Source organism: Mustela lutreola, chromosome 1 (assembly GCF_030435805.1).
Source record: "Mustela lutreola isolate mMusLut2 chromosome 1, mMusLut2.pri, whole genome shotgun sequence".
NCBI classification, from domain to species: domain Eukaryota; kingdom Metazoa; phylum Chordata; class Mammalia; order Carnivora; family Mustelidae; genus Mustela; species Mustela lutreola.
The window spans coordinates 83,243,024-83,255,550 of NC_081290.1; the positions used below are offsets into that span (position 1 = coordinate 83,243,024).

General features: G+C 35.8%; 1 protein-coding gene and 1 long non-coding RNA gene across 6 annotated transcripts in view; one reads left to right on the top strand and one right to left on the bottom strand.

The window, feature by feature from the left end:
- LOC131828034 (uncharacterized) overlaps positions 1-12,527 on the top strand; it is a 192,828-nt gene that overhangs the window by 157,217 nt on the left and 23,084 nt on the right. The gene's annotated exons all lie outside the window — the stretch shown is intronic.
- INTU (inturned planar cell polarity protein) overlaps positions 1-12,527 on the bottom strand; it is an 88,893-nt gene that overhangs the window by 19,120 nt on the left and 57,246 nt on the right. For all 4 annotated transcript variants that reach the window (XM_059168902.1, XM_059168903.1, XM_059168901.1 and 1 more), the window contains exons 7-9: positions 9,805-9,882; positions 5,855-6,044; positions 4,264-4,317 (exon numbers count right to left, since the gene is read on the bottom strand). In XM_059168902.1, the coding sequence (XP_059024885.1) occupies positions 4,264-4,317; positions 5,855-6,044; positions 9,805-9,882 (322 nt within the window). The remainder of the gene's footprint in view (positions 1-4,263; positions 4,318-5,854; positions 6,045-9,804; positions 9,883-12,527) is intronic.

The window sequence follows — 12,527 nt, forward strand, 5'->3', positions numbered from 1 at the left end:
AATTAGGATGTAAGATTAAATCTTAAATCTAATTTCACAAAAAGTTTAGAATAAATCCTTATTTTCATTTTTTAAGGTAAAATTCATTGTGAATTGTTCTGCAAGCTTTAAAAAAAGATATTTTTATTTAATTGATAGTTGGGCTTGGGGGAAGGGTAGAGAGAGAGGAGAGAATCCTCAGGCTGACTCCACCATGAGCAAGGAGCCCAATGCGGGGCTTGATCTCAGGGCCTTGGGATCATGACCTGAGCCAAAACCCAGAGCTGGCCACTTAACCAACTGAGCCACCCAGGTGCCCCTGTTCTGCCAATTTTGACAAATGTGCATAGTTATGTTAAGTGTCATCAACATCAAGATATATAACAATTCCATCAACACTCTTGCCAAATTTTTCCCTGGGTAGTATTTCCTTGCATGAACATAGCACAATTTGCCTATCAAGACACTGAGGGACACTTGAGTTACTTGAATTTTTTCCAGTTTTTGGCTATCACAAATGAAGCTGTTATGAATGTTTGTGTAGAGGTCTTGTATTGACATAGGCTTTCATTACTCTGGGGTAATTAGAAGAACAGAATGGCTGAATCATATGGTCGTTGTATATTTAAGTTATTAAGAAACTGCAAACTGTTTTCCAAAGTAGTTGTACCATCTGACATTCTCAATTTATCAGTTTTCTTCTTTCTTTATATATGTTGTGTCTTGATGTTGTATCCAAGGAATCCCAATAGAACTTTTTCTAACCACAGAAAATACTGTTAATTCCAATGTTCATTATGATGTTACATAAACCAGGAATTAGACTTTTAATGAAACCTATTAGATTTAAGTTCCTAAAACCTGGAATTTTTAATACTTTAAGCTGCTCCTAATGCTTCGTGTCTATCTAAACATTCTCCATCAGTGAAAAGATTTATGACCTATGAAGATATGAAGAGTTCACCATGTTTAAGTTTCCATTATTTTTACAAACAAAATATGCTTCCATTTGCTCAGGATCTTAGTTAAGACTAAACTATTCTTGGGGCACCTGGGTGGCTTAGTGGGTTAAGGGTCTGCCTTCGGCTCAGATTGTGATACTGGCATCCTATGATGGAGTCCCGGGGAGCTTGCTTTTCGTTCTCCCTCTGCTGCTCCCCCTGTTTGTGTTCTCTCACTCTCTCTTCCTGTCAAATAAAAAACTACTGATTGACACAAACAAACAAACAAACAAACAAAAACAGAAAAAACTAAGCTACTCTTTGAAGCAATCAAGATTTCACCAGCAAGCTTATGATCCAGCCCTCACTGCTTCTACATCTAATTTCCCATTTACTTTTTTTTTTTTTAAGGATTTATTTATTTATTTGAGAGAGAGCAAGTAAGCATACAAACGGAGGTGAGGGGCACAGGGAAAGAGAATCCTCAAGCAGACTCCCTGCTGAGTGGAGTCCAAAGTAGGGCTCCATCCCAGCACCCTAAGATCACGACCTGAGCTGAAATCAGGTCACTTAACTAACTTAGCCACCCACTGCCCCCACCATTTACTTTTAAAAGTAAATGGGGCGCCTGGGTGGCTCAGTGGCTCAGTGGGTTAGAGCCTCTGCCTTCAGCTCAGGTCATGGTCTCGGGGTCCTGGGATCGAGCCCCACATTGGGCTCTCTGCTCAGCAGGGAGACTGCTTCCTCCTCTCTCTCTCTTCCTGCCTTTCTGCTACTTGTAATCTCTGTCAAATAAATAAATACAATCTTAAAAAAACAAAAAGAACTTTTCTTCTTTCTTTAAAGTAGACTCCATGCCCCACATGGAGCCCAATGTGGGGCTTGAACTCAAGACCCTGAGATAACACCTGAGCTGAGATCAAGAGTTGGACGCTAACTGACTGAGCCACCCAGGTCCCTGGTAAAAGAACTTTCCTTACTGAAAATTTCAGCACATACAAAAACAGAATTGTATAATTAGGCCTTATGCCTACCATCACCCAGCTTCAAGACCAACACATGGCTAATCCTGTCTCATCAATATCCCTCTCTTTCTTCCCTTTCCCTGATGAATTATTTCAAAACCAGTAATAGATGTTATATGATTTCACCTACAAACTTCAGAGTATATATCTCTAAAACAGAAGGGTTTAGAAAAAAAAAAAAAAAATATATATATATATATATATATATATAATACTATTACCACATCAAAAGAATTATTCTCACCTAATATCCAGTTATCAATGTTATATTTCCTTGATTGTTTCAAAGAAGTTTTGAAAAAATTTATCTGTTTGAATCAGGACCCAAGTAAGGACCCATATATTAAAATTGGTTGATATGTTTCTTAAGTCTCTTCTAACTGATAGGCTCTCTCCTTTTCTCCCTGTTCCCTTTTATTTGTTGAAGAAATTGTCTTACTGTGTTTTATAGTCTGGATTTTGATGATTATAATCTCCCTCTCCCAAATGGGGTCATTTAACAAGTCCCTTTGTCCCTAGTATTTCCTATATAGTGGTAGTTAGATCTCGAGACCTCATCAAGTATATTTGATAGAAAATTTGTGCTTCCACCATGAGCCACATACTACCTGGCTGTCTTTCTTTTCATGATGTTAAAAACTACTTATGAGCGGCGCCTGGGTGGCTCAGTGAATTAAAGCCTCCGCCTTCGGCTCAGGTCATGATATTAGGGTCCTGGGATCGAGCCCCACGTCAGGCTTTCTGCTCAGCAGGGAGCCTGCTTCCCTCTCTCTCTCTGCCTGCCTCTCTATCTACCTGTGATCTCTGTCTGTCAGATAAATAAACAAAATCTTTAGAAAACAGATGATCTGGGACGCCTGGGTGGCTCAGTTGGTTAAGCAGCTGCCTTTGGCTCAGGTCATGATCCCAGGATCCTGGGATCGAGTCCCACATCGGTTTCCTTGCTGGACAGGGAGCCTGCTTCTCCCTCTGCCTCTGCCTGCCTCTCTGTCTGCCTGTGCTCGCTCGCTCGCTCTCTCTCCCTCTGTCTCTGACAAATAAATAAATAAATAAAATCTTAAAAAAAAAAACAAAAACCTGATGATCTTTGCTTAGACCTATTAATTCATTGGGAAGATTGCAATATGGTAATATTCCAGTTCTGTCATCCTTTCTTGGTATGTTAAATAGAATACTTCTGTAAAGAGAACTCCCCCTCATCTCTTTTTGGTAACCTTGAGGTATGGTTCAGATAGGAAGGGCAGATAAATGTTTGTTTCTTTCTCTTTGTTAACAGTTTTCACAGTAATGAATTGGTTCCCTTGCATCTTCCAAAGTTGACCAAGAAGTTTCTTTTTTTCTTGAGTACAATTATGAATTCATGGACTTCAACATATCTGATGGGTTTCAATCTACTGCAGTTAGTACATTTACAAATGCTCAAGTGGGAGCCTCTTCAAGTTGTCTCTTAATTACTTGAACCCTATTATTAACTCCAGCATATTTTTAAAAAATATTTTATTTATTTATTTGACAGAGAGAGAGAGAGAGAGACAGCGAGACAGGGAACACTAGCAGGGGGAGTGGGAGAGGGAGAAGCAGGCTTCTCGCCCAGCAGGGAGCCTGATGCGGGGCTAGGACCCTGGGATCATGAATTGAGCCAAAGGCAGGCGCTTAAAGACCAAGCCACCCAGGGACCCCATAGCAGCATTTTTTAAAGCTTTCTGGATTTCTGAAACAATAAGATGTTGCCAGGTTTATCTAGTATATTTTTAGCCCCAAATCCGCAATCAGCCATTTCTCTTAGGAGTCTTGGTTTCTTTTAGTAAGAAGTATTATTTATGTACCATAGCCTGGATGCTAATGGCATTCATCACCACTGGGATGATCACTATTTCTAGGCCTTTTTACTGGACAGAGCTAGGAGATCGATCTATCTACCTATCTATCTATCTATATTAAATATATATATAAAAGATTAAAAAACATACTGGTACTCCCAACTGAAAATTATATCAATAGGGTTTTTACTAACTTTAGTATTACAATTCAGTTATATACTTTACTTTAACATTAATGTGTGTCCTTTCTCTCAAAGCCCAGTTCTTAAAGATTCTAAGTGCAATTAATCATCATGTATACCTTATGAACAAATACTTTCAACTGAGTGAAAAATTTTAAGGCAAGCAAAATAGATTCTGTTCATGTCAAAATAGAGACCCAATGATACGTATTTCAAGATTATTACATGCTCATTTGAAAAATATTTAGAATAATGGCTGATTTATAAAATATCAAATCAACATTGAGCCTTTCCTAAAATTCATCAGTTCTCTCACCAGTTCTGCAAAATCTGCAGTCTCCAAGTCATTCAATGCTGTGTCTAGTTCCATCTATGTGAAAAGAAAAAAAAAGTAACACAAACCATTTAACTCGTATCAGTTATTATTTAGTAATGGCCTCATAAAAGTGCTTAATAATTAGTTGAAGAATTGAGTAAGTATATTTCTCTTTTGTGATATTTAAGAAATGTCCCCCAATAGAACATGTTACTATTAAGCTTTGGAATTACAGAAAAATATTTATTTAACATACATTTTTCAGTTAAATCTCGATTATTATGAGATTTATTTATTTATTTATTTATTTATTATGGGCTTTAAGATGAGCTTTATTCTGTATTCAATGCAAAATAATTTCTGGGGTTAAAAAACTGCTTTCCAGTTTTGAGTTGGAAAATTCTTGAAACTATTAAAATTCTTAAGAGTAAAATAATCAATCTTAATGTGCTCAAACTATTTTGAGGGTTTTTTTCTCCCCTCTATTTCCTATATATTTCTCAGCAGTTAGATTCTTTGAAAATATCAACATTCTTCCCTGTGTCTTTCCTATGTCCTATATAAAAGGACCCTTAATCTTTATTTATGGATTAAAACATGAAGGCAAGCATTCCCGTGGAATCTGGCACAGTTTAGCTTCCCTACAGAGTTATTAGGAAAATCTTACTTAGGATTTAGCTTTTGTTTCTATGGAAATTGCCTGAACTCTTTCATGTATTTGTTCCTCCATGAAGCATTCCAAATTTGAAAACAGAATAAATTTAATCTGTAGCTTAATTTGTAATGTGTATATATAAATTGAAAACTATTGGTAATTAAAGCTTGCATCATATACGTGATTTGTGGGGGAAAAAAAGATTATCCTTTTTTTTTTCTTTTCCTTTTTCTTTAAAGGCCAGGGTACTCTCTGCAGGACTATTTCAAACTGTGTCTTACTGAGATAACTAAAGCTTTGGAAACATTAGTCATGCCTTTCAATACTTTTCTCACACTGTGACTTATTACTCATTTGTGACTTACATTTTTCTGCATCTAGCAAATATTTCATGTACTCTTTTTTTGGGCTATGGTTTCTCTTGTGAAAAACTAAAGGACAAAAAGAAAAGTATCCACTTGTGAATTTTGATCTCACAAATGTTAATGTTTACAGGTTGCTATTTCCACTACTGAATTCTATAGGCTAATGCACAAAGTTACTAAAATTGTTCCTTCACATTCCTTAAGACAATAAGCAAAGTATCTTTTCTCTTAAATTAGTCCAGTGTACTGTAGGAAAAATGACATTAAAAAAAGAGAGAGAGAACATCTGAACAAACAAAAGCAAAACACACCACATAACATTGATTTCTGAAAAGTATTTTAAGTTTGGAAAATGCTTAAATGTTAAAGTAAGATAAGAGAACTAATTTCTATCTAGAAAGAAGTATTTCTCTTTCTAAGTTCACTGTACTAGATCTCCTATTTAATTAACCAATGGCTTCTTTTAACTCTTACCCACAATCCTGAAAATAACAAAAAGTCTAAAAAGGAGAGAAGATAAAAAATTACAAGGCAACTGGTTCTGATTTTTATTTATGACTCCCGAGATTACCTTGATTTCCCGTGGAAGTGTGAGCCATCGAACTCCAGGGAGGCCGTCTAAAAGCACTGCGCTGGAAGCATCATATTGTTGTGCACTCAAACTGGTACCAGAATGTAGTTTAGCAGGGTGAAGTGCTCTTTGAAAGAACAAGCTGAAAAAATGATCCAAACGAGGAACATTCTCAACCTGGCAAAAGGCACTGAAGAAACAAGAGCTGTAAGTCAGAACAACATATGAAATGGTGGTTATCTACATGCTCCTAAGAAGACTAGATCTTTCCCAACTTACATAGGCTCTCTTCCTCACTCCTCTCCCTTATGAAGAATTACTGCTATAATGTTACCGATGGAATGTAAGAAGTTCATCCTGTCAGGGACGCCTGGGGGGCTCAGTTGGTTGGAGGACTGCCTTCGGCTCAGGTCATGATCCCGGAGTGCCGGGATCGAGTCCCGCATCAGGCTCCCAGCTGCATGGGGAGTCTGCTTCGCTCTCTGACCTTCTCCTCGCTCATGCTCTCTCTCACTGTCTCTCTCTCAAATAAATAAATAAAATCTTTAAAAAAAAAAAAGAAGTTCATCCTGTCAATATTTTTTACCCAAAAACCTACTTTCAAATGTACAGAGTAGATGATATTATGGGAGAACCACAGGGCTAACACAAATGGTCTATCTACGACAGAATGAGCTGAAGTACACTTTGTGGGGGAAAAAAAAAAGTAAGTTGCTTTTACCTTATCTCTTAGCCATTTAAACTCCCAATACCTTTCAGGCAAGATGGAATAATAAAGAGAGTTAGAGTTTTGTAATAGAACATATCTGACTTTGACTCTTATCATTCATTGCTTTTAGTAGGTAGGTATCTCAGGAAAATCATCTAACCTTTCTCTGAACTTTTGTTCCCATCTCTAAAAATGGGGATAATACAACCTGATTCACGTGTGAAGTACCTAGTAAATAAGTACTTATTATACTTATTACTTATTGAATACAGAAAGCACATAATTAGCCTAAGTAATTTTCCCCTCTTCACTAATGAAGGCAACACTATTGAAGAACTCAAAGAGAGGGAGGAAGGGGAGACAGACTAAACATTTGTTTTTAGCCATGCAAAAATAATAGAGCATTGCCTGCATCCTTTCATTGGAATAGCCCGCTGGATAATACGATAACTATTATATGTGCCGTTAATACATCAGAATAATATTCATGGATTCATTCAACAAACCGCTTAAGTGCCAACTGTGTTCTAGGCACTGTTCTCACTGCTGGAGGTACAGTAGTAAAACTATCAAGACAAAAGACATGGTCTCTGTTTCTGTGGAGCTCACATTTTAATGGAGAAAGACAACAAATGAACAAACAGTAAAAACATGAACTCGTACAAAGGGCCATACAGAGAATAGGATCATGTGAATGGGTGATGTGACAGATCAAAAGCTGGGGAAGAGTCTTTGAGAATGGGCATTTAAGCTGAGATCCCAATGTCAAGAAGATCCAGTGAGAGGAAAAAGCACAAATGCTGACAAACTTGGGCAGGGTACCCACAGAAGAGCACAGAGGGGTGGGTGCGGTTTGAGATCTGAATCAGAAAGGTATGTAGGAGCCAGATTATAATGTAAAAAGATCATTTTAACTGCAGTTGAAAATTTATTAAAGTGGCAAGGAAACCATTTAGATTACTGTAGTAGTGAGAGATGCTGGTGGCTGGACAGGGTTAACAGTGAAGATGTAAAGAAATGAATGGATTTGAGATATGTTTTAAAGACAGACTGTTTAGAATTTGCTGATAGTTTGGCTAGGAATAGTGAAGGAAACATATCTTTGATCAAAACACTAAATTCTGCGAATATATAATCAATCTTCCGTGCCTTATAGGGAACTAACTAGCTTACAACTTAAAAAAAATTAAGTCTTTGGACTTTTTAGTCTTATAATTTTTCATAATGTGCTTTTAATATCTTTCATAATTAGAGAAAAGCTTATTAAAAATTGCTACAAAATGACTACTAACAGCATCTTGGATCCATACTGCTTCTTGGTCTTAAGAACTAATGGATCTTCACATTTATATTCTTAGTTTGCCTTTCAAATTGTCAACAGAACAAGGAAAAACTAAAATTTACTGCCAATTTGGTGATACTTCCAAGTAAATGGAAGCTAAATTTCAAAATGAAATTCACAGAAATTAAGTGTCCCCTGCCCCTAACCTAGTCCACTGCAACTTGCAGAACAATCCTGACTAATTGTCTTAAAGTATGGAATTCATTGCAGAAATTTAATTTTTAATTATCTCTGGTTTTATAAAAATATAAAGCTTTAATTAAGGCAAAACAAAGCAAGGTTTGCTCACCCAGTGTGAATTTAAGGAGGTGGTTTACAACCATATCTTTATTCTTTATTGATTAAAAATTTCCTTATTTAACTGAAGGTAAAAGCACTGTTTGTGGTTGCTTTGCCTTTCATAGTTCACATGTTTGGGAAATGCTAATTAGTAATTGGGTTTGAGAGGATTTGTCTCTTCAGAGGCTCTTGGAGGAGAACTCTACAAACTAGAAAATACTGATACCACAGCCACAGAAAATCCTTTCAAGGCTGCTTTGAGAACAGTGACAACAAAGATCCACAATAGAAAGAACAGAGAGCTGACACCACTATGCTTTGGGAAAACATATAAACTGTTTCTGGATTTTTATATTGATATTTTCTTAAGGCTTTGAAAGCAAAGGTATCATTTTAGCCTTCTGAAGTACTGGGACTTAGAAAAATCCAACCAACAGAAAAAAATCGTATTTTTTATCCATAATTTTATGGGTTCAAATGTCGAAGTTACCTCAAATTGCCTCCTTCAGATCAAGAAAGATGTATCATATTTTACTGCATGGTTAAAAAAGCAAGAAGCAGGAAAATATGCATAATATGAGCCCACATATATTAAAAAAAAGAGTATGTAGACTGTATTCATATTGTATAGGAAATGTATGAAATAATACACATGAAACTAGCCAATACCTTTTTTACTGTGTCATTTATTTATGAGTGCATGTTTTTTACTAAACATTTTTTAAGTAAGAAGTATCAAATTTTAGGATAGTAAATTTGACAATGCTCTTATAAAACCAGAGAAAAACACAAACAACTTATTTAAAACCTTCTTACTCTTTTCTGTATCTATTTTGAAATGCTCTTACATTTGCTACTATAGAAATATATCAAATCAGAATATAATTGTGGTTTTATCACTATTTCACATTATTTTACTGAACTAACATAAGACCAAAAAAGAAAAAGCAATGGATCAAGTGAAAAACTGCCTAGAACTATAAAATAAAGCCACTAATTAAAGAAGGAAAAAATCAGAGGAATAAGAAAAAAAACAAATAACTAACTTGCCAATCAAGGAAAAGTATTAAGTGCAAAAGAGATTTAGAATTATATACTTAAAACTTGAGATTCATGTTTCATAAGCATTGATATCTTCATTTTTTTAATATTTTTTTTTTTAAAGATTTTATTTATTTATTTGACAGACAGAGATCACAGTAGGCAGAGAGGCAGGTAGAGAGAGAGGAGGAAGCAGGCTCCCTGCTGAGAAGAGAGCCCGCCGTGGGGCTCGATCCCAGGACCCTGGGATCATGACCTGAGCCGAAGGCAGAGGCTTTAACCTCTGAGCCACCCAGGTGCCCCTTTTTAATATTTTCTTATTAACTTTTAATTCCAGTATAGTTAGCATACAGTGTTATGTTAGTTTCAGGTGTACAACACAGTGATTCAACAATTCCATATATCACCCAGTGCTTATCATGTCAAGTACACTCCTTGATCCCCATCACTCATTTCCCCTATCCCCTCATCTACCACCCGTCTGGTAACCATCAGTTTATTCTCTGTGACTAAAAGTTTTTTTTTTTTTTTTTAAACAAATAAACAAAAACTTGAGATTCAATTCACAGAAGTACTTACCTATCTAAAGAACCATACATAAATTTTAAGGTTTGGACAACATCTTCTATCATATTCCTCAGCTGAGGAAGAGGAACTCTAAAAAAAAGCAAAAATGCATTTATAACATAACCAAATAATACATATTTAAGAGAAGCAGAACATCTTTACATTTTACATGAAAAGAATGTGAGAAGTCTGTGGGTTAAATGCTAGTATAGCTGGTTGTTCATTAAAGACTCCACTGTCTAGATTTGAAATTTGAGCATGGGTCTAGTAGGCATTTTGATATCACCACCTACAGAAAAAGTATTTAAGCCTTTTTAGGGTTTAGTTTCCTAGTATATGTCACAGAACCATTATCACTCACGTTAAATGTTTTGAAGCATACAGGAAACACAGGAGACAAATGAAAATGAAAATGAAAACACAATGGTCTAAATCTTGGGGATGCAGCAAAAGCTGTTCAAAGAGGAAAGTTTATAGAAATACAGGCCTACCTCAATAAATTTTGAAAAGTATCAAATAAACAACCAAACCTTACCCCAAAGGAGCTAGAAGAAGAACAAAGCCCAAAGGCAATAGAAGGAAAAAAAAATAATAAAGATGAGAACAGAAAGAATAAAATTAAAAAAAATTTTTAGCCACGCATTCATGATAGATCTAATTTCGACTGAAATTAGGCACCTTTAAAACACAAATGTTTTGCTATTTTTCATTGCAGCCTCCTTTGGAGTTCCTGTTTGTGGTATAAAAACATGTCCACAATTCAGCACTCTTCCCCTCAAGAGGTAGAACTTAATTTCCCTCCCCTTGAGTGTGGGCTGGACTTATTTAACTCACTTCTAACAAATAGTAAATGGGGGAAATGACTGCATCATTTCTAAGACTAAGTCAACTTCCCCATTTTCTCTATTTTGAAGAAACCCATCTCTCTATCACTTGCTTTGGGGGAAGTCAGCTGATGTGCTATGAGAACTTCACTCAAGCAGCTCTAGGGAGAGATCCTTGTGGCAAGGAATTAAGGCCTCCTGACAATGGCCAGGTGTGTAAGTCATGTTGGAAGCAGATGCTCTAGCTCTAGTTCAGCCTTCAGATAACTGTATCCTTGACCAATATTTTGACTGAAACATTAAGGCAGATCCTGAGCCAGAATCACCCAGTTAAGTTGCTCATGAATTCCTGACTCACAAGAACACCTATGAGATAATAAACCAGATAAAAAATCTGGTTAACAAAATTACCAATAATAGAGAATAGTCATATTCATGTTCAGATTGGCTATATAATGCATTTTTTAAAAAAGATCTTATTTATTTATTTGACAGAAAGAGAGAGACAGTGAGAAAGGGAACACAAGCAGGGGGAGTAGCAGAGGGAGAAGCAGGCTCTCCACTGAGCAGAGAGCCCAATGCGAAGCTCGATCCCAGGACCCTGGGATCATAACCTGAGCTGAAGGCAGACACTTAATGACTGAGCCACCCAGGTCCCTCTGGATAATGCATTTTTATAATACTTTTTTCTTCCTTGGGAAGCTTAAAAGCAACACCAAAAGAAAAGTTATCTAAACTGGTATTCTCTAAAGTTGTGTCACTCATATACTATAGTACTTATTTTGATATTTGATTAGTATTTGGTAGACAATGTATGATTCTGTGGACCAGAAGTTAAAACTAAAATGCACTTATAGTTTAATAGAAGTTGTCCAATTTCTTTTTTTTAAAGTGGGGAAGGATCTAAATTACAAATTTTTTAAAAAAATCACTGAACAGGGACGTAAGACTCATCTAACATTAGTTAACTTATACTCTCCTTGAGGCTGTTGTCCATATTCCTATCCCATTTCCCCACAGCTTTTAATGTCTAATGACATCAGGGGAGCAATGTGGTAGAAAGAATTCAGAAAGACTCTCCTTCAATTTGTAATTCTGCTTTTTGCCAGTTATGTGACCTTTGGCAAGTTATTTAATCTTCTCTTGGTTTTACTTTCCTCATTTATAAAATGGGGCCAGAGATCACGAAGTACATCTGGAGCTGATTTTGAAGATTAAGTGAGATTAATGAATGTAAAGTACCTAATGCAGTCCGTGGGTTCACAGTGTGCTCATTATAAATGTCAACCCAACTCTTACCTCCAACTATAAAAATAAGATATATTTAAAAATACTTGCAAAAAATTAAGAAGGAGAAAACAATAATATAAGACATATCATTAGAGACATCACTTTAAAGTTAAATATTTCTTACAGTTGACCCTTAAACAATGCAGGGGCTAGGGGTCCCAATACTCCAGGCAGTTGAAAATTCAAGTACAACTTTTTAACTCCCCCAAAACTTAAATACTAATAGCTTACTGTTGACTAAAAGCCTTACTGATAAAGTAAACAGTTGTTTAACACATACTTTGTATGTTACATGTATTATATACAGTATTCTGACAATACAGTAAGCTAGAGGAAAGAAAATTTTATTAAGAAAACCATAAGAAGAGAAATTGATACCATAAGTTTGTATCATCTGTTTACAAGATAAATCATCCATCTATTTGTTAGTACCTGTGACAATACTGTCTTATATAATACAAAACACTATAGATGTTACACATGTTACTGACACTAAAGATCCAAAATGAAAAGATAATGCTAAAAAGAAATAAAATATTTATTTACAAACAATTCATGCATTCATAACAAAGCAGCAGCAATATGATTTCTTTATGGTAGCCTAATATAATTGACAGCATA